Source organism: Dermacentor variabilis, chromosome 7 (genome assembly GCF_050947875.1).
Source record: "Dermacentor variabilis isolate Ectoservices chromosome 7, ASM5094787v1, whole genome shotgun sequence".
Lineage (NCBI taxonomy): Eukaryota > Metazoa > Arthropoda > Arachnida > Ixodida > Ixodidae > Dermacentor > Dermacentor variabilis.
Window position 1 is genome coordinate 59,654,147 of NC_134574.1, and position 21,708 is coordinate 59,675,854.

The 21,708-nt window shown below is 42.6% G+C and overlaps 1 protein-coding gene across 1 annotated transcript in view; it reads right to left on the minus strand.

Annotated features, from left to right (window-relative positions):
- Window positions 1-12,680: 12,680 nt before the first annotated feature.
- Window positions 12,681-21,708, minus strand: part of LOC142588657 (uncharacterized) — a 31,614-nt gene continuing 22,586 nt past the window's right edge. Inside the window, exons 8-13 of the mRNA XM_075700481.1 lie at window positions 21,146-21,190; window positions 19,831-19,932; window positions 17,972-18,070; window positions 15,983-16,084; window positions 13,119-13,220; window positions 12,681-12,688 (exon numbers count right to left, since the gene is read on the minus strand). Of these exons, the coding sequence (XP_075556596.1) occupies window positions 12,681-12,688; window positions 13,119-13,220; window positions 15,983-16,084; window positions 17,972-18,070; window positions 19,831-19,932; window positions 21,146-21,190 (458 nt within the window). The remainder of the gene's footprint in view (window positions 12,689-13,118; window positions 13,221-15,982; window positions 16,085-17,971; window positions 18,071-19,830; window positions 19,933-21,145; window positions 21,191-21,708) is intronic.

Genomic DNA, 21,708 nt, shown 5'->3' on the forward strand with positions numbered 1-21,708 from the left:
GGCACCTCATCCCTGTTTACAAACTTTATACCACAGAACAGCATATGCATCAATAAAGAAGAACCCAATCACTCTTCTACCACCAAAGTTGCGCATACCTTGGCTTTATTTCTTTACAAGGTTATTCCTCGGAATTTTGAGAAAGGCAGCCCACAAACAAATCTGATGGACGAGAAACACCGACAGCGCACCTCTTTTACCTCAGCTCTTCTAAGACTGAAATATCGAAAGTGTCAAACAATAAAAGGAGAAGCCACCTTCCTACCAGAAATTACGCCTACGTGCATAGCGTTCGCTGCCCGCGCTTCCCAGTAAGTGTTATGGTTACGTGAGCTCCAGTTTCCGGGAAGCATGAAAAGTTGCCAGGGGTCTTTGAATGCTATCGCGTTCCTTATTTAAAGGCAAACCTTAAGCGTCCTCCAAATTATTTCTCTGGTGTTCGCTTTTCACCAAAGGCGTGTTTCTCGCTGCTCTAACACTCCCCCTTCTTCTTATTGTCTTAATGGCATTCCTTTTGATTCCGTCGCATCATATAAATATCTAGGCGTACATATATCACCAAACTTAACATGGAATGCCCATACTGAATACGTTACCAATAAGGCTAATCGCATGCTAGGGTATTTACGTCGCAACTTCTCTGCTGCTCCTACTCCTACTCCTACTTTATAAATAACTAATACGACCTAAACTTGAATACGTGTCATCTATACGGGACCCTGGGCATGAAAATCTTATATCTTCTCTTGAACTTATACAAAATAACTCCGTTCGCTTCATTTTTTTAAAAATGACAACCGTACTGCAAGTATCACAGCCATGAAAACTAACCTTTCGCTCCCATCTTTAAAATCTCGTCAGGAAGTCAGTCGCCTCACTCTATTCCACAAGGTATACCATCACGTCATGCTACATGACGATTTTTTCACCACCAGAATACATCTCCCATTGCAATCATCATCGGCACAAGGTTGGCATTCAAAAGTGCAAAACTAAAGCTTGTTTTCCGTCATACCTTCCCCAGACATCTGTCGAATGGAACCGCCTCCCTACCGATACTGCAACCATTGAGGGTAATCAAAGATATCGTGATGCACTAACAACCTTTGTTTGTTTTGGAGAATGTTGAAATTATGTTCTAACAAAATTCACTGTATTGTATATATTGTCTTTGTAACCTATATGACCCACTTCCCTCTGTAACGCCATTGGCCCTCAAGGTATAATAAATAAATAAATAAATAAATAAATAAATAAATAAATAAATAAATAAATAGATAAATGTTAAACGTTATCGCACTGCGCATGAACCGCCTGCATGCATCAGAAGTTTTTGGAATATTATTTATGGTTCTATACGCTATCTGTTGTCACCAAACCTTGTAAGTCTGACTGTATGGGCAACGCTAATTATGGAGAACATTTTTTGGAGCCACGCTGACACCATCGATTAGGCTGGAACGTCCGACCAGTCATGTATAAAAGCCGACGAGCTTAACCCACTGATGAGATTTACGACGATCTATGAATGTGCTCGCCGCTATGATTATGCTGAGTCTAATTGTTTCGCTGAGCACACATTCGTCCAATAGGAAGTTAAATTCGTAACTCAGATTTCACATTCCGTCTTTTTTTCCCTTTGAATGAATGAGTGAATTCGTGGGCTTTACGTGCGAAAAACCCCGATTTTATGATGAGGCTCGCAGTAGTGGGGTACCCTGGTATAATTATGACTACCCCGGGATCTTGCCCCCGTGCCCCTGTGCATCGTGCCCCCGTGCATCGGGGGCACGTTAAAGTTTTGCATTTCGCCCCCACCACAATGCGGCCGCCGTGGCACGGATTTGATGCCGAGACTTTGCCAACAGCAGCTGAACCCTATAGCCGCTAAGCAACCACGGCACCTTTTCTTCACCGTCACTACAACGTGGCAATAGAATGCTTTCTCTGGCTAAAGTTAGACAACATTATGCCGAAACATTGTGGAATAGCGGCGTATACGTACGTACAGCAAGCATTGGTAATCTACATGACGGCTTTAATACGACTTTTACATAATATACTCACTGTGCACATTTTTTACCAGTATTCAATGGCCTACTATTGTGATGTTGACTTTGACGCAGAAAAATTACCTCCACCGGCAAAATGGTTTTACTCGTCAACTGACTATTGGTGGCGGGACACACTGTAATCTCAAACCCCCTGCCAGTCGTCCTACAAGATCACATCATGGCTTTCCGTGCCCGACATCCCACAGGCTTTCGTATTCATGCAGAATCGTACCCAAGTCGGCACTACATGAGCAATTATCTCTCTCTATATATATATATATATATACATCAAAATATATAGATATATGATATAAAGATAATTTTGCTGTATATGACCTTAGTCTTTCTTGTCACCACTGCAAAGAATTTTATAAATTATACAAACATCAATACAAATAACTACACGACTAAAGATGACCCAACTTCAAAAACACATCAAGCTCGAAACTCATGTACGGCATCGGCAACAGTTTCTCTCAGTGTGCGCCGCAATGTTTTCAGACATAAAAAGCTTGTTCCAAAAATAACCTCGTGCTCGCTCATTACGACGGGCCAGTTTGCGCCCAACAAGATACATGTACAGCCGCCACCGCTCTCTAAGTCAATGTGGTGAGAAAGACCTCGCACATACAACCGTCTGGATCGCAGCGATACGTTGCCAAATGAGCTTGAGTTTGAAGCACCAATGCAAGTGAGGTGGGAAAATTTTTGATTTTCTACGCCCTAAGCCATTGTCTTTAAGCAGTAACCACTGCGATCTTCATTGATAAGCTTCACGTGCGTCCATAAAACGCGGGAGGCCTAGGTAACCTAAATAATTAAATGATATAGACCTCAATTATTATTAACAAGATGCTATCCTAGCCAGACTCTTGTAAATTAATGGATGTTGCTCTTTTCCAAAACCATTGGAACAATTTTCATCCGCCTCTTCCGCGCAGTCTAGGTTAATTCGAGCTCGAACAATGTGAACGCCAGCGACATCGACGTTATATTTTTCCAACAGCCAGCGCAGGAGCGACGTAGAAAGGGGCGGCTGCGGGCGAACTTCATGTGTATCGCTTTTGCAGTGTACCCGGCCACGATAGCTCTGTTGCTGTTGCCGTGCTCTGCTGAAGACGAGTTCGTGGGATCGGTGCTTGGCGCGGCGGCCGCATACCGGTCGGGCTACAGTGCCAGAACGTTCGGGTAGCGTGCTTTGGGTGCAATGTAAAAAAAAAAAACTGGCTTTAAAATGAATCCGAAGTCCTCTGCTACCACGTTTTTCTTAAGCGACTGGGAAATTAGGGGACGTTGAATCCTTGACGTTGAAGTTATTTTTATTTTTGCGCGTATGTATCTCTCTTATTAACAAGGCAATGCCGGACCCGTCTGTCTGTCTCGCAGACCTGGACCGATGCCGAAATCGGTGCAGTGCCACGGGGTCTGTGAAAGCGCCAGTCGTCAAGGATACAAGATGGTGTAATTGGCGCGATCTGTACTTTTATAACTGAATTGGTGTTATCAGACACAAAACAGGCGTCAAGTGTCCCAATGTACCAAACTGCACAAACGCAGAATAGCTGACGGGGAGGTTATCCGCTGTCAAACATGCTCATGTTGGTCGACCTGCTTGCTGCCCCGCTGTTATCGTGAATTCGGACCAGAAATGGCCCGAATATCTTTGAAAAATCTAATTTTCAACCTATTCTACCATAAAGAATAAATTCGCTTCTCCAGCCTCCGTCCCTTGTTATATGTGGTAACCAATTACTAAAAGCCCAACTAAGCAATGACACAAAGTTGGGCTCGTCCATAGCATGGCTAGAAAATGCAACAAGCTGCGCTCCTCTTTGACCATTTATACCCGAAATCCATGCATGAACCCAGATCGTCCAAGGTATGAAAGGGTTTACTGCTCAAGGCGAAACTGGTTCAAATTCTACCTATAGGCTCGGAATAAATGTGTTATTAAGCAACACCTTCAGTTAAACGTATCGCTGAGCTTGTCTGGTGATGCAGAGAACCAGAAAGACATGGCGAACATCAGGGAGACATCCAGACAAAGAATCGCTTTAAATCGCCACTGCATAGTGCGTAGGGGTATGCTTCAGTAGTACTTGGTGACGCGCGCTCTGTGAGAACGCATATAGCTGTAATCGTTATAACAGTATGTCTGTAAAGATCACCGCTCCGGGCGCACGTGAAAACTTCGCAGGCTTTCAGAAAGTTATGTGGGACAAGCAGGCTTGGTTTTACTATCATCAGTGCCATCAACAACTTCCTTTACGTATAGTTTTTCGATACTGACTCAAACATGTATAATTATGCCTAAATAATATAGAGTCCCAACCGCCATCCAATACCACGACAAGCAGCAAAAGCGACCATGTACGCGTCACTGCAGTGCGGGTTAACAAAATCTATTATCATGTCGTAGTACTAAACCTTGCCCCCACGCGAGTCACGGCCAAATACATGCTGTGTAGCATGCATTCCCCCTTTTTTTTGTGAAGGCATAGTCATAAGCCACTAATATTTTGCAAGTTCTTATTACCATCAGCTCCATCTGGCTAATCTTTTTGTCTGACACCCACATACGTGTAAGCGTGCGCAATATTCCGAGACTGCGTGTGGGTGTGCTCCACTATCATGCAAATCCTCCCAACAAGGAACTTGGAGCTTCTGTCTGCATTTCATACCAAAGCACACGGAGGCTGACTATTGCCCTTCAGTGGTGCCCAGACATAGAGCCACCTGTGCCATATCCGAAGATTTAGACTTCCTTGAATTTCGAGTTCTTTCCGAGCAAAGTTTGATATAATAAGCACATTTTCTTCCGTCTACTCGCCCGTTTGGACAGAACAAGGTTTAATAGTAACACGCAGAGCGTACGTAAGGGTTGCCAATGCTTCTATAATATAATCAAATTTTTAAAGAATTCTCACGTAGACTAGTCACATAATCCAGTTAACTTTGGATAGACAGATGACACAAGGATTCACTGTATGTACGATCATTACGTAAGCTTGTTATGTAGTGCGCTTTAATTATCAGTAAATTCGAACGCGTCTGCAAATATTAGCAAAGGAACTGTGTTCAGCCAACTTCCCCATTGGAAGAGCGTGTAAGTCGGTAATTAGTAACCGAGATGAAAACTTACCTATTTTCGGGAAAACCATCCCAGCTGCAACTTGACGATCCTGGAGTACTTGGACGCCATTGTGATCCACGTCTGTGTTGGGCATCTTTGCAGGGCTGAGATCTATAAAGTTCGATAACAATGTCAGCGGTCAACAACGCTTTCGGTATCCCCTATGCAGTCAAGTAAAGTGTGATGCATTCATATTGTTGGTCACTACCATACCAAGCCACTTTTATAGACTATCGGGTGCTAATTTTTATATTTCTATGGGTACTTCCACAACACGTCACTTAGCTGTTCGCCGAAATGAATTGCAAAAATAAATTTGATTGTGTGCCGTACTTAACAACCATGCTTGTCTATAGAACTCAATGCTCCGATTTATACGTCATGATTTGAGAATGATAGCACAGAGGGACACCGAAATTAGGCTGGACGTGGTCAGCCTTATGCTCAGTTCATACAATTTAATACCGGCGTACCTCCGCCCGTATTCAATAAGCTATTTTTTTCATATGTGCTCTTCTCCATTTCTGTGCATATCTGTAATGATAAGACCTGCACCAGGATTGGCTACAAATTATTTTATGAACTGAACAAGTTTAAGAGGCTTTTGTGAGGATTGGCCATGGAACCCAAATGCTACAGCTAGGCAGCTGCTACCGACGGTGGCACTATCCACGGTCAGCTCCCTGACCACTCCAGACAAGTGCGATTCACAGAGCACGCAACAGCCACAAACTTGTCTGACCTATACATTTATCTCGTTAATGACATCTCAAATACACTGACGACGACACGTTCTAACAAAATCTAAGTCAATCTTAAGTAATATCGATATTTGATTGCCCGGATTTAGGTCGAAGCAAGAAATACATCCGAGTCAACGTCTTGCGCTGTGTGTCTGAGTAAAATCTAGGCGATAGCCAGCTGTCGCAGGAGTTGCCTTGTACAAAAATTATAAATGGGGCAGTTCCCACTACGCCGCCTTAGGCTGTAGGAATATCACTGAAAAGAAGTGAACTGTGTGCTTCCAGATTCTAAGAATGGGCATTTCAACCATTTTCCTGGCCCGTATTTCTATCCCATAAGTTATGTCGTAATCGCCTGTCAAGAAGCCTGCAGTGAAAATAAAATTTCTCAAGAAGGATGTTCCGCTATTCCGCGGTAATGCTTAACAGCCAACCTAAATGTTGTTTACATTGCAAACAATGGCAGGCGTACCCTTTCAACTCATACCTTTTTTTTCGAGTCTGCGCGTTGTTGTCCCCCTTCTCAACGTAAAAAAATATTGGAAAATAGCTTACTGGGTGCCTTTTATGCATATGTTTTCTAGCTTTACCTGAAAAAACTATAATATTATCGAGTAAAATAATGTGTCTTGAAACATGCGCTTAGTACAGTGCTATAAGATTCGCTCACGCAAAATAAGTACTGCTCTTCTCTTACAAGACAGCAATTGCTGCTCCTAATACTTTTCAGAACCAGATAAAATATGAATGCATCTATTTGGTTGTTCACTTTCTTTTCAGCATGGCCCATCGAACAAAGAAGAAACACATAAATAATACAGTGCAGTGTGTCTGACACCATAGATCAGAAATAAGTGCGAAAAGAATATTGCCTGTATAAAAAATATTCTTAAACCCGGTACCATAGTTCGGTTCTTTGGGGGAGGAGAAATTATAAGATTATGCTAAGAGGTAAATAACTCCAAACCCCACTACAGTAGGCATAGTAATGAGCCGTAAGTATCATTGTAAACAGTTATAATATATTAGCATTGTGCTCGTAACACAAGATACAAGCACTGCATAAGTGATACTAAACTCATGTACTAGATTACACAGTACATAGGTTTAGGCTTCTGCAGTACTTGGTGAGGCACGCACTGCAAGAATGCATAGAGCTGTGATCGTTGTCACCGTCTGTAGGGAACGTCGCTCAGGACACGCATGAAAACACCACAATGTTTGAATAGTTTATGTGGATTTCAAACAGAACAGCGCGGTTTTCACGGGGACAAGCAGGGAGAACGTCACGGACGAGAGCTGACTTGCAACTGAACCTTAAACTGACTTTAGAAAGCAACACATAATAGTAAAGGGCTCAGTTTACAAGTGTTTTTTAGTGCCAATACCCACAAGCCAGAGTGTCCGTTTCGTGTAATCGTATCTGAGAGAGGGACTTGGCAAAAATCTGTAGCCGTTTTTTTAAAGATTTTAAATTCGCTCACACTAGGCGATCCGTACCAGCTGAAGAATTCGCTGGATGTAATCCAGTTTTTAGAAACTAACAAGAACTTAGGACTGAGGGCCTGTTCTTTTGACCTCAAGGACTTGTATTATTCACTACCGCATAATGAGCTTTTCTCGACCATAGAGGAATGCATTGACCGACAAGGATCAATTTAATCCCAACCCAAAACAAGGCCGGCGTATGCGTCGGCGGCTTTCTAGAACTACTTCAAGTGTACCTAAGTTCTACATTCATTACCTGAGACGGCGAGTTTTACTTGCAAAAAGGGGGAGTCTGCATAGGCTCATGCATAACCCCCGTGCTTAGTGAATTGTTATTAGCAGAAAAAGGTCGAAGACTCCAAGTTGAAAGGGTAAAATGATTTACAGTGTTTTCGCTATGTAAACGAATTTCTAGTTCCTATAGACACAAGTGTGGAAAAATTTGACGCAGTCTTTGCGCAGATCAAACAGACCTTTGTTCAGTGCCTTCATCCGCTCATATTAACTACTGAAGTGCCAGAAAAAGATGTCATCGGATATTTGGATATCAAATTCGGATTAATGCAACATCATATGTGTTGGTCTTACGAACCACGAAGCAATAAGCCATTGCTACCTTTTACGTCATCTCATTCTAAGCTGGTTAAACGAGCAGTGGCTAAATCCTGCTATCATAACGCGCTTAGCAAATCATGCACGCACTCCATGCAAGATAGCTTCAATCATCAAACAGATCGTCTGGTAAAGGCTGGTTATCCCAAACAGTTGCTATTGTCAGTGTCAGAAACTATCCTCAGTAGTTTGCGCGAAAACAGAAAAGAACAAAGGGTAGATTCGGCGACAGGAAAGGAAAAAGCAAACACCACTGTAGTGCCTTATGTTAACCATGTCTCCCATACAATAAGAAAAGACAGAGCATGTGCTAAAGTAGTTTTCTCGGCGTCGGATAAGCCTGGGAATATGTGCAAAATGGTTAACAATTATTTCGTTACAAGAGAGTGCAACATCAAACATGAAAATCAATTCGTCTCTTGTAAAGAGGGAGTTGTCTACGCCATTCCGTTGTCATGTGGCAGGCTTTATGTCGGTAAAACGGTGAGATGCCTTTATGAACACCTGAACGACCACAACAACAATCTGCATAATACAGTAAAAGGATATCTGGGCATCCACAGTAGAGACTGCGACCCCAGTCCCTGCCACCCTGACTTCGCTAGAACACAAGCTTTAAGTAAACGCAGTAACCAACTAACCCGTGAAATAATCGAAGCAGGGCACATCGCCTGGTCAAAAGAGGCATGCGTCAGTAGCCCGTCCTTATCCATTATGTCCAAAGAACTAGCATTTTTAGCGGGGGGGATATGATGATCACAGTTATATCCCCTGTTCAGTGCAGCGTGTATGATTGTGAATATATGCATGGTTTTTTTGGTTTCTCCTGTTGGTTGGAGCTGGTATATATTCTTCGTTCCAAGCAATAAACTTCACTTGCAAGTCAGCGCTCGTCCGTGTCGTTCTCCCTGCTTGTCCCCGTGAAAACTGCGCAGTTCCGTTTCAAATATATCTTAACAACTCGCTCAAAGGTCTGTTTTATGTGGATTACGCTGCCTTTTGTTCCACTATCATGAGTGCGATGGATAATTTTTTACCGATAGTTATTCGACAGAGCTCACTCAGGTACAGTTATGACTTACTAATATAGAGCACTAGGCGCCATTTATGACTAAGCCACCCAGCGATACGGGTAACGTACACCTTCATTGTAACGCCGGCTAAGAAAATTATCAACATGACGTAGTACTAAAGCAGCCTGCCACCACGCGAGTCAGGGCCAAATACATTCCACGTAGCATGAATTCCCTTTTCGTTTGTAATTCAAACCACTATAATTTTGCTAGCTCTTTTTACCATCAGCGCACTGTGCGTAAGCTTTTTACACTTCTGTACCTCCTATCTTCATGTAAGCATGTGCACCATTCCGAGGCAGTGTGTGCACATGCTCTGCCACCACGCAAATGCCGGCGACTCGCAGCTTGGACGTTCTCTCTCCCTTTCACACTATAGCACATGGAGCCTCACTGCAGCGCTTCAGTGGTACCCACAGAGTCATCCACATATGCCATGTCGGAAGACTTAAACTGCCTTGAATTTCGGGTTGTTCGCGAGTAAAAATTGGTATACAGGGCACATTTTCTCCCGCCTATTCGTGCATTTCAACAAAATAGGAATTAATGTTAACACCAAGGGCATACGCAAGGGTTGCCAATGCTTCTATATTAAAATGAATTTACAAACAGCATGCTCAAATAGAACAATCACATAATTCAGTTGTCTTTGGATACACAGTCAATAACACGATTCACTGTATACACTATAGACATAACCTTGTTACGTAGTTCGCTTCAATTGTCAGTAAATTCGAACGTTTGTGGAAATATTAGCAAAGTGCTGCGTTCAGCCAACTTCCTCATTGTAGGAGCGTGTAAGTCGGCAATTCGTAACGCAGATGGAGACCTACCCATGTTAGGGAAGACCATCTGTGATCCAACTTGAAGATTCCGGAGTGTCTGGACGCCTTTATGATCCGTGTCTGCGTTGGGCATCTTTGCATCGTTGAGATCTATAAAGTTCGATAATAATGTCAGCGAGCAACAACGTTTTCGACAGGCTCTAGGCAGTCATGTAAGGTGTAGCCCATTCATCTTGTTGGTCACCACCATACGAAGGCACTTTTATAGACTACCCGGTGGGAATCTTTATATCTCTATCGGCTCTACCAAAACACGATGTCGCTTAGCTGTTCGCCTAAAAGATCTGCAAAAATAAATTAGAGTGTCTGCCGTACATGATAATCGCGCTTGTCTATAATACTCTATGCTCCGATTTATTTAAATGAACACGAGAGCTGCGTGCTTAAATATATGTTAGAATGGGTATTTGAAGCTTTTGACCAGTATTTTGAAAGTTCCAATTATTTAGATATGTCGCGTTATAGAGAAAAGTTACAGAGAAAATAAAACTGTTGTTCCAAAAGAGAATGTTACCCTATTCGGCAGCAATGCCTAACATGCAAAGCAAATGATGAATGGCCGGCGTACCCGGCGTAACAAGAAAACTCTTGGGAGGTAGCTTTCTGGGTACGTTTCATGCACGTTTGTCGGCTTTACCTGAAGAATGTTAGTATCATCGAATAACCATATGACTTATTATAGTGCTAAAATATCACTAACGCAGAATAAATACTGTCTTCACTTACAAAAAACTAATTTTAGGTCCTAATACTTTTTCAGGGTGAAGCGGTGGCGTAGAGGTACAACATGCCCCTCGCGTGCACGAGGACCGTGGTTTGAATCCCGGTGCCGTGCAATTTTCCACCGGATTAAAAAAAATCCGCGTGCTGATAAAATTGCACAAACAGGCCTGGAGTGCGGCCTGATCCCCGTGACCAGAACCGGTAACGCACTCGCTCACTAGAGCAGGATTGGCCACCCTAGTGCAGTACTTGGCCACAACCTCCAATATGAATACAACAATCAAACGCCGGCGCTCAGTCCCCAGCAGCTGCGAAGCAACTGACCACGGTGGCGGTGAGACCTGCGACGCAGCAGAGGGTGCTAAGAATCCCTGGATCCGGACAGGCCGCCATTGGAATCTGAACCTGCCAACGATTGACGCTAGAACGTTATCTAGAGGCGAGTCTAGCAGTGCTAATGGCGGAATTAGAGGGCAGTAAATGGGATATAATAGTGCTCAGTGAAGTTAGGAGGACAAAAGAAGCATATACGGTGCTAAAAAGCGGGCACGTACTGTGCTACCGGGGGCTTAGCGGAGAGACGAGAACTAGGAGTCGGATTCCTCATTCACAAAAATATAGCTGGTAACATACAGGAATTCTATAGCATAAACGAGTGGGTGGCAGGTGTTGTTGTGAAACTTAATAGGAGGTACAAATTGAAGGTCGTCCAGGTCGATGCCGCCACATCTAGTCATGATGACCAGGAAGTCGAAAGCTTCTGTGAAGACGTGGAAGTGGCGATGGGCAAAGTGAAAACAAGATACACTATACTGATGGGCGACTTCAGTGCCAAGGGAGACAAGTCAGTGGGGAAATATGACATAGGTACTAGGAATATCAGAGAAGAGCTATTAGTAGACTTTGCAGAACAGGATATAATGCGGATAATGAATACCTTATTCTGCAAGCGGGATAGCCAAAAGTGGACGTAGAGTAGCCCGAATGACCAGACTAGAAATGAAAAAGACCTTATACTCTCCGCTAAACGTGGCATCATACAACATGCAGACGTGCTCAGCAAGGTGCGCTGCAGCGACCATAGGATGGTAAAAACTCGAATTAACCTAGACCTGATGAGGGAACGGAAGAAACTGGTACATAACAAGCCGATCAATGAGTTAGCAGTACAAGGGAAAATAGAGGAATTCCGGATCAAGCTACAGAACAGGTACTCGGATTTGACTCAGGAAGAGGACCTTAGTGTTGAAGCAATGAATGACAATCTCACGGACATCATTAAGGATTGTGCAATAGAGGCCGGTGGTCACTCTGTTAGGCAGGATACCAGTAAGCTATCGCAGGAGACGAAAGATATGTTCAATAAACACTAATGTATGAAAGCCTCTAGCCCTACAACTAGAAAGATAACTGGTAGAACTTTCCAAGTTAATCAACATGCGTAAGACAGCTGAAATAAGAAAGTATAATATGCATAGAATTGAACATGCTCTCAGGACCGGAGGAAGCCTAAAAGCAGTGAAGAAGAAAGTAGGAATTGGCAAGAATCAGATGTATGCGCTAAGAGAAAATCCGACAATATCTTTACTAATATGGATGAGATAGTTCAAGTGGCTGAGGAGTTCTGTAGAGATTTATACAGTACCAGTGGCACCCACGACGATAATGGAATAAAGAATAATCTAGAGGAATTTGAAATCCCACAGGCACCGCCGGAAGAAGTAAAGAAAGCCTTGGGAGCTATGCAAAGGGGGAAGTCCGCTCAAGAGGATCAGGTAAAAGCAGATTTGTTGAAGGGTAGTGGGCAGATTGTTATAGAAAAACTGGCCACCTTGTATACGCAATGCCTCATGACATCGAGCGTACCGGAATCTTGGAAGAACGCTAACATAATCTTAATCCGTAAGAAAGGGGACGCCAAGGACTTCAAAAACCATGAACCGACCAGCTTACTCTCCGTTGCCTACAAAATATTTACTAAGGTAATTGCAAATTGAATCAAGGACACCTTAGACTTCTGCCAAGCAAAGCACCAGGCAGGAATTCGTAAAGGCTACTCAACAATAGAGCATATTCACACTATCAATCAGGTGATAGAGAAACGTGCGGAATATAACCAACCTTTATGTTTACGATAGGTAACGGGGCACTGGAAGTAGTAAGGGAATACGTCAACTTAGGACAGGTAGTGACCGCGGATCCGGATCATGAGGCTGATATAATCAGAAGAATAAGAGTGGGCTGTGGTGTGCGTTTGGCAGGAATTCTCATATCCTGAACATCAGGTTGCCATTATCCTTAAAGAGAAAAGTGTTTCACAGCTGTGTCTTACTAGTACTCACATACGAGGCAGAAACCCTTTTTACTCGCAAAGGAGCTGCGTTAAGCCAACTTCGCCCTTGCAGAAGCGTGTAAGTCGGTAATTAGTAACGCAGATGCAAGCCTACCTGTTTTAGAGACAACCATCTGCGCTGCAGGTTGAACATCGGGGAGTGCCTGGACGCCTCTGTGATCACCGCCAGTGTTCAGCACCTTCGCGTCGCTGAAATCTATAAAATTCGTTAATATTTTCAGTGGCTAGCAACGCTTTCGGAATACTATATGCAAACACGTACAGGTGCAACCCATTCATCTTCTTGGTCAGCACCATTAGCAGCTACTTTTATAGGCCAGCTGGTGCCAACCTTCCTATTTCCATTGACTCTTCCAAAACACGATGTCTATTAGCTGTTGGCCCGAGAATATTTGTAAAAATAAATTCGATTGTGTTCCGCGCATATTAATCGCACTTGTCTATAATACTCGATGCACCGATTTGTACGCCATATTTCGCGAAAGATAGCACAGACAGACACGGCAATTAGGCCACACGTGGTGAACCTTCTGTTCAGTTCATACGCTGTAAGACGGAAAAATCTCTGCCCGTATTCATTAATCTTTTTCTTCATAAGTGCCCTTTCCATTTTTTGTGCATAAGTGTAATGATAAGACCAGCGCCTGAAGTGGCTACAATATTTTCGTATCAATAGCACTAGTTTAGGAAGCTTTTTCCGAACATTGCCCATCGAACACAGCAGTTACAGCCAGGTTGTTGCTACCGATGCTTGCCGTACCTACAGCCAGCTCCTTGGCCACTCCAGACAAATGTGATTCACAGAGTACGTCAGAGCCAGAAACTGTCTGACATATGGATTTATCGCTTTATTGACATCTAAAATACACTGATGACGACACGTCCTAACAAAGTATAAGTCAAGGTTTAGACATACTTATTTGTGATTGCCCGGATTAAGGTGGAAGCAAGAAATACATCCGAGTCGACATCTTGCGCTGTGTGTCTGAGTAAAATCTACGGGATAGCCAGCTGTCGCAGGAGCTGCCTTGTACGAAAATTATAAATTGGGCAGTTCACACTACTGCGAAAACCCTCCTTAGGCTCTAGGAACCTCACTGAAATGAAGAGAACTGTGTGCTTCCAGATTCTCAGAATGGGCATTTCAAGCATTTTTCCAGCCTGTCTTGTGATCCTTTCTATTATTTTGAAATCGCCGGCTATTAAGAATACAGTTAAAGTGAAAATAATTTTTTTCTGAAAAAAGAATGTGCCGCTACTCGGCGGTAATGCATAACAGCCAACGTAAATGTGGTTCACATTGGAAACAATGGCATCCGTACTCTTAAAACTCATACCTTTTTTTCGCGTCGGCCCCATTGTTGTCCCCCTTCTCAAGAAAAATATTCGAAGATAGCTTACTGGGTGCGTTTTATGCACGTGTTTGCCAGCTTTACCTGAAAAACTATAATATTATCGAGTAACCTAATGTGTCGTGAAACATGCACTTAGTATATTATTATAGGTCTCGCTAACGCAAAATAAATACTGCTCTTCTCTTACGAAACAGAAATTGCTGCTTTTAATACTTTTCAGAACAAGATGAAAATATGAATGCGTCTGTTCGGTTGTTCACTTTCTTTTAAGCAGGGCCATCGAACAAAGAAGAAATACATAAATAACACGCTGCAGTGTGTTTCACACCGCAAATCAGAAATATGTGCCAAGAGTTATTGCCTGTAAAAAGTATAGGAGAAATTGTTAGAATATGCTGAGACGTAAACAACTCGAAACTCAACTATATAGGCATAGTCATACGCCATGAGTATCATTGTAATGAGTTATAATAAATTATCATTTTGCGCCTAACAAAATAGACAAGTACTGCATAAGTGATACAAAACTCAATGTAGTAGATTACATAGTACAGATGGGTATGCATCTGCAGTAGTTCTTGACGCACGCACTGCGATAACGCAAAGAGCTGTGATCGTTACCACCATCGGTAGAGAACATCACTGAAGCCAAGCAGAACACAGTCGCAAAGTTTGAGTAGCTTATGTACATTACGCTGACTTTTTCTTTCTACTATCATGAGTGCCAATGATAATTTTTACCGATAGTTATTCGACCGTGAATCAACCATGTACAGTTATGCCTCACTAATATAGAGTCCTAACCGCCATATACGATCACGACGCCCAGCGAAACGGGTAACGTAAGCCTTCACTGTAACACCGGTTAAGAAAATCTATCAACACATCGTAGTACTAAAGGAGCCCGAGACCACGCCAGTCAGGGCTACATGCCACGAATACATGCCACGTAGCATGAATTCGCTTTTTGTTTGCAATTGCGCGCTCATCAGCCACTACGATTTTACGAGTTCTTATTACCATGAGCCAGCTCTACCTAAGCTATTTACATTTCTTTAGTTCCTACGTTCGTGTAAGCATGTGCGCCATTCCAAGGCTTGGAATGGCGAGCAGCTTGGAGCTTCTTTTTCCATTGCACACCAAAGCAGACGAAGCCTGACTTAAGCCCTTCAGTGGTGCCCACAGAAACATCCACCTGTGCCATGTCCGAAGACTTGAACTTCTTTGAATTTTGAGTTGTTCGCGATAAAAATTTGATATATTAGGCACCTTTTCTCCCGCCTACTCGCGCACTAGAACAAAATAAGATTTAATTTTAACACCGAGAGCATACGTAAGGGTTGCCCAATGCTTTTATAATAAAATGAATTTGAAAACAAGATGCTCAAGTAGAAAAGTCAGATAATTCATTTGCCTTTGGATTCACACAAAACACCACGATTCAATGTATATACGATAATTACGTAACCTTGTAATGTAGTTCACTTCAATTCTCAGTAGATTCGAAGACTTGTGCAAATATTATCAAAGGAGCTGCGTTCATTCGACTTTCCCAATTGAGGAGCGTGTAGTTCGGTAATTCGTAACGCAGATGGAATCGTACCTATGTTAGGGAAAACCATCTGCGATCCAACCTGAAGATCCTGCAGTGCTTGGACGCCTTTGTGATCCACGTCTGTGTTGGGCATCTTCGCATGGCTGAGATCTATAATGAGTAGTAATACTTGTTGGGGGGCTAGTTGGTGCATATTTCCAGAAGAGGGTTATAGCGCCGAAAAAACACAACACACATCAAGCGAGACGGGACAGGCGCAACTTCCAACTGTTTATTCACCGCGTATGCGAATGAATATAAGGACAAAAAAAGATTGGTAGCAAGAACCACACATGCGCACGAGGTTTTTACAAAAAGCGGATAAAGCTAGGTGAGGTACACACGTATCTCACGCACGTGTATCTAAAAATGCAGTTTCATTCTTATAAATGGAGGTAGATGGGGCGCTAACACAATCGCTACAGTTTCTTTCAATATAGAAGGCCTCCAACAGTTCACGGGCTGTCTGGTCCTTAACTCTGTTTAAAGCCTTTTCTTCTTTCAGCCTTGCCACACACTTAATCTTCCTTTCTTCTCCGCAGGCTTTACAATGATGCGGCAGATGAGAACCAGTGCCATTTATTAAATCCCGATTATGTTCCGCTAATCGCTCGTTAATACAACGGCCGGTTTGTCCGATGTACTTCTTTCCGCACGCGAGAGGTATCTGATATACGACTCCCACGGCACATTTAACAAGCGGAGCTGCATGTCTCTTTTTACAGTCAGTTTTGTTTACCTTGTTGAGATCAGTTTTAACGCACAAGCCAGCCAGTTTTTTGGGGGGGCGGAAAAAACTACAGGAACCTTATATTTTGTCGCTATATGCTTCAAATTGTGCGCTACCTTATGGGTGTACGGGATGACAACCGGTCTACTTTTGCTTTTGGGGACGTCATCTTGGTCGCCCTTCTTTGTACTTTCTTGTTTCAATTTTTGCAGCCAGGCTTCAGCTACTCCGGTTAAGATCGAGGTTTGAAAGCCTGCTTTTTCCAACTTTCGAATCTGGGTGTGAAAGCTTCCCTCTGCCTTATGGCAACAAGATTTCTTCAGCGACGCTTCCAGGCACATCTGAGCAATGGCGCGCTTTACTGTCTTTGAATCGGATGAATCATAGGGCATTAGTTCTTTTTGTGCGCGAGGGCGATACATTAAGCAAAAGCTTTGGTCATTAAGGGTGATGTCAATGTCTAAAAACTGCAATCTGTTGCCTTGGGCAAGCTCGTGTGTGAAGTCCAAACCTTTTCCAAGTAGTTTAAAACCAGATAAAACTTTTTCCACCATTTGTGGGTAAGATGAGGAAACCTGTTTCTTTAAAATAATTAAAAAATCGTCAACATATATAAAACATTTCAGCACTATTTCAGGACTAGAGAAGCCGGCGACTACACCAGTCTCGGCCAAACACACACTCGTTTTGTAGCGTGTTTGTATTTGCGTAGTCATGAGCCACTATTATTTTACAAGTTCTTATTGCCATCAGCTCGCTCTGCCTAAGGTTTTTACTTGTCTGTTATTTTATTTGTATTTACTTCGCTTTTGCCCAGGTACATTTCATTCCGTCTATTCGCATAATAGAACAAAATTATATTTCATGTCTGCACCGAAAGCATGCGCAAGAATTGCCAATGCTTTTAAAATAGGATGAATTTAAGAATATTAATTTAGAATATTCACATAACTCGGTTGTCTATTGGAAGGCAGGCAACACATTGATTCATTTGTATATAATGATTGCATAACCTTTGTAAGTATTTTGCTTCAATTATCAGTAAATTCGAACGTGTTTCCAGATACTCGGAAAGGTGAACTAGGGTGGTTGCTTGGGCTTGTTTGTAATTCATGGTATGAACAACGCACAGCCCCCAGGACAAGGACTGCGAGAGACGACAAACGCTGCGCAGTGTTTGTTTTTACTTGAAGAGGAGCTGCTTTCAGCCAACTTCCCTGTTTGTGAAGCGTCTAGGTCGGTAATTAGTAACGCAGATAGAAACCTACCTGTTTGAGGGAGGACAATCTGCGCTGGAGGTTGAACATTGGGGACCTGGACGCCTCTGTGATCGCCGTCTGTGTTGAGCACCTTCGCGTGGCTGAAATCTATAGAATTCGATAATAATGTCAGTGGCTAACAACGCTTCAGGAATGATCTAAGAAACAAGGACAGTAGTAAGTCATTCATCTTCTTTTTTAGCACCATACTAAGCCAGTTCTGCAGTCTACCCGGTGCTAACCTCCCCATTTCTTTGGCTCTTCCAGAGCGCAAAGCGCAAGCTGTTCGTCTAAAAAACATTTGCAAAAATAAATTCGATTGTACGCCGTACATATTATTCGCGCTTGTCTCTAATATTCAATGCACCGATTTATACGCCATGATTTTAGAAATTTGGTTCTCAAATCAAGGAAGATTTGTTTATATGCCTACCAAACCAGAAACGTAAGACAGTGAATCGCTCATACCCCTTTAAGCAATTAGTAATACCCCCGTAAGCAATGAAAATGCAGGCGCTCAGCAAGGTCAAGCGAACAGTGCATAGATTAATTGAAATCGTCCATAAAAGACACAGAGCAGCACATCTCTCAATAAAGAACAAGCTCAAAACAAGCATCCGAACTATCAATAAAGCATTGCATAGGCCCCTCATCAAATAAAGTGGTCATTTTGCAACGCCTTCGCTAAATTAACCTCAATTCACCTTATTTACCACAAAATCCAAACTGACGGTTGACAATTTGAGAGTTATATTTACCAAAGCCTCCGCTCTGTATCAGACTTAACGCCACCCGCAGCATCCGCGTCACACCAGGGAGGAGATTTGCGCCGATCCTAACTCTATTGCATGCGTAATCATGCGAGCTACAATTAGAACTTTGCAGCCGGATATCTTGGAGCACAGACACGCAACAAGAATTCTTCCAATCCATATTGTGTAGAAACACGACTGCCTCTAACTTTTCACTACGAACATAGCCACTTACTGCAGTCAATTAACAGTTAATTATTCAATTTTAGTGTACTGGGGACTGCTGATAGCGACTATTATCATCTCACTTTGTGTCCCCCTGGACACATAACTTATTTTAGAAGGCGGCCCGCGCGTGTCTCGAACTGCATAATTTTAATACAAGCATAAAACTTAATTTTGAACACCCTATATACATGCCTCTACGACGGGGTCATGACATCCCACATTTAGTACACTTTACTCTTTTTTTTTTCACTTTGACGCTACTAACACCAAAGCGTTAAATGTAATCTTTAAATTGCGTCACCAAGAAATGTTGATTAAAGGCGAATATTGACATGTAATTCTTTACGTACACAAGTCTGCTTTCTGCAGCCCCATACGACCTGTTCATTACGCAAATTGTATAGCTAAGTGTTTGACACGTCCGACTCCGAGCAGCTTGTGTCTCCAGCTGCAACACGACTGGCGCGTCTGATTTTGGTTACACATCCGTGTGCTAAAGCTTTAACTCAGGACTTATCTTTTCATTTTCCTTTCCAATGTTTTTACAAGATACCTTCATAGACTGTGCAATGCCCTTCGCTCACAAACAGGCCATAAAAGCAGCCTAAAATGCTTAAAAGAGAAGATTGCATCAACAGTATATCGATTATAATTGAAATTTTTACGAATAGATGCAGCCCACGCTATTAGCGGGGCCATAACTATGTTGATTCTATTCTGTTGCTATTCTGACAACCTCTGGCGACAATATTTGCTACGTTTAATGCTGTTTAAATTAAATTCTTACAGGTTCGAAAATGTGCGCAAATGCTACCAAGCCGCACACGTCCTCCTAACCTTCCCCTTCCACGAGCGCGCGATAGATGAGAAACGTTCACTGATTATTACCTTTCATGGGGACAGCTAACTGCGATGCGAGGCGTATTTTATTCCGTCGTTTCTCCTCATCGTCAGTCTTTTCAGGGCTGGGTTTCTTTCCATGCCTGCGTTCTGGAAAGTCCAATGTGCGTGTTACCGTAGTGGTATTGGTATTAACTTTCTTACATTTGGCACAAGTAATTTATGGTAGAAATCATATCTGTGTACCATACCGGTTACGCTTTTCCTGAGTAGGCGTGCACAGAAACAAAAAAAAGAACCGTTCTTTCCTGCCTTAAAACTTGCATTAACTGCTATTCTATCCACCCCATCCAACCATTAGCATATTAGTATTAGAATATTAGCATCAGGACAAATTCCTCTTCGTACACTTTCTTTTCAATAACAAAATCTGCGAGATATGGAGGCTTCGCTTTTGAGACAACACAGGGTTTTTTTTCTTTCGACGTGTATTTCTGATAGGTATAGAAGGCCTTTGGAACGAGACGAGCCGGAGTAAAGATTGTATGTGTTTGGAGTCCATCTAAAGAAAAATAAGCAAAGAAAAAGCTGTTTTGTTTGCTCCCCTTGGCAAGACCCATTTCATTAATTAGTCTTTTTTAGGCGTCCAAGATTCTCGACGCTTCATATCGGCTCAGCACAACAAAATGGGAGCAACGATCCTTTTGAGAATTATTATTCAACCTGTCCTTTTTACCTACCGTTGAGATGCCTCGCTTTATCTTTCAGGTAAGTGAAAACTTCTCATCTCACTTATTCCTTACGAGCTGCCTGCAGGCTGTAACGGTAAGACCGTTCACTCTTCCGTAAATAAACTGCCTTTCGAACCACTCTTCCATCGCATTTAAAGAGCCCGCGATAGCTTGCGGACCCCTGTGTTCCACCACATCCATAGCATATCTACTGCGCAAATGGAATACTATGTATTGCAGTATTACAGCATGCAACAATGATTCTATAAATGTATAATAGTAGTACTACTTAGCTGGAGTGCTTTTCATTATTCATTGCATGGCTCCTTTCCGCTAGTTTGCCCTTAACAAACTAGCAGTAAAGAAAAAACGCAAAATAGATTAAAATATATGTTACTTAGTCATTATATACTATGAAGAAGGTTCGGTATGGTGGATGCTTCTTGAGGTTGGTGCTAATAACACACTGTTGGTTGTTAGCAGAGCGGGACGAATCGCTGTAGAGATGAATGAGGATTACAAGAGGCCATGTCCATACTCGTTCAGCGCACGTAGTACTCTATAGTGAACATGGTTACGGTGATCGTTAAGGCTTATCACCAAAATCACAAGAAAAGGGCAGGAATAGTTACCTGCAGGCACTTCGCGCGTGTGGCTGTAGTCTCTGACGGTGTATTCTGCAAACAAACAAAAAAGCTGAGAAATTTTTTTGGAGGTTACACCTCATAGCTGTGTAAGATAACGCTTCATTTTAGCATTATTTAGCATATTAGAACCTATCGCATTTAAACGGTTCTTGGGCTCCATAGATGAACGGCAGGCCTTCACAGTGGAGGCAGGTCTTTGTATGCTGAACAATACACATCTTGGCAGCTGATATTTCGTAAAGCCCTTGCGAACACATGATAAATGCACATCCGAAGCCAGCGAGCGATATAAAGTGCGGATTACAATCGAGAAAAAAAATCTATTTCCAGTTTTATCATGGCACTTTCAAAGTATTCCAGAAAAAAAAAGACTCGTGCTGCAACGTATCGCAATGTTCATACGCAAGATATCGCTGTGCCGTCGCCTTTACATTACAGTTGTGTTCGTTCTGTCGTAACTCCAATGCCTTTGTGCCCTATATATACGTTCATTCAATAAACAGGAAGAGACTGCTTTCCTGACGCTGGTGTGCGTCACTTCTTCCGTC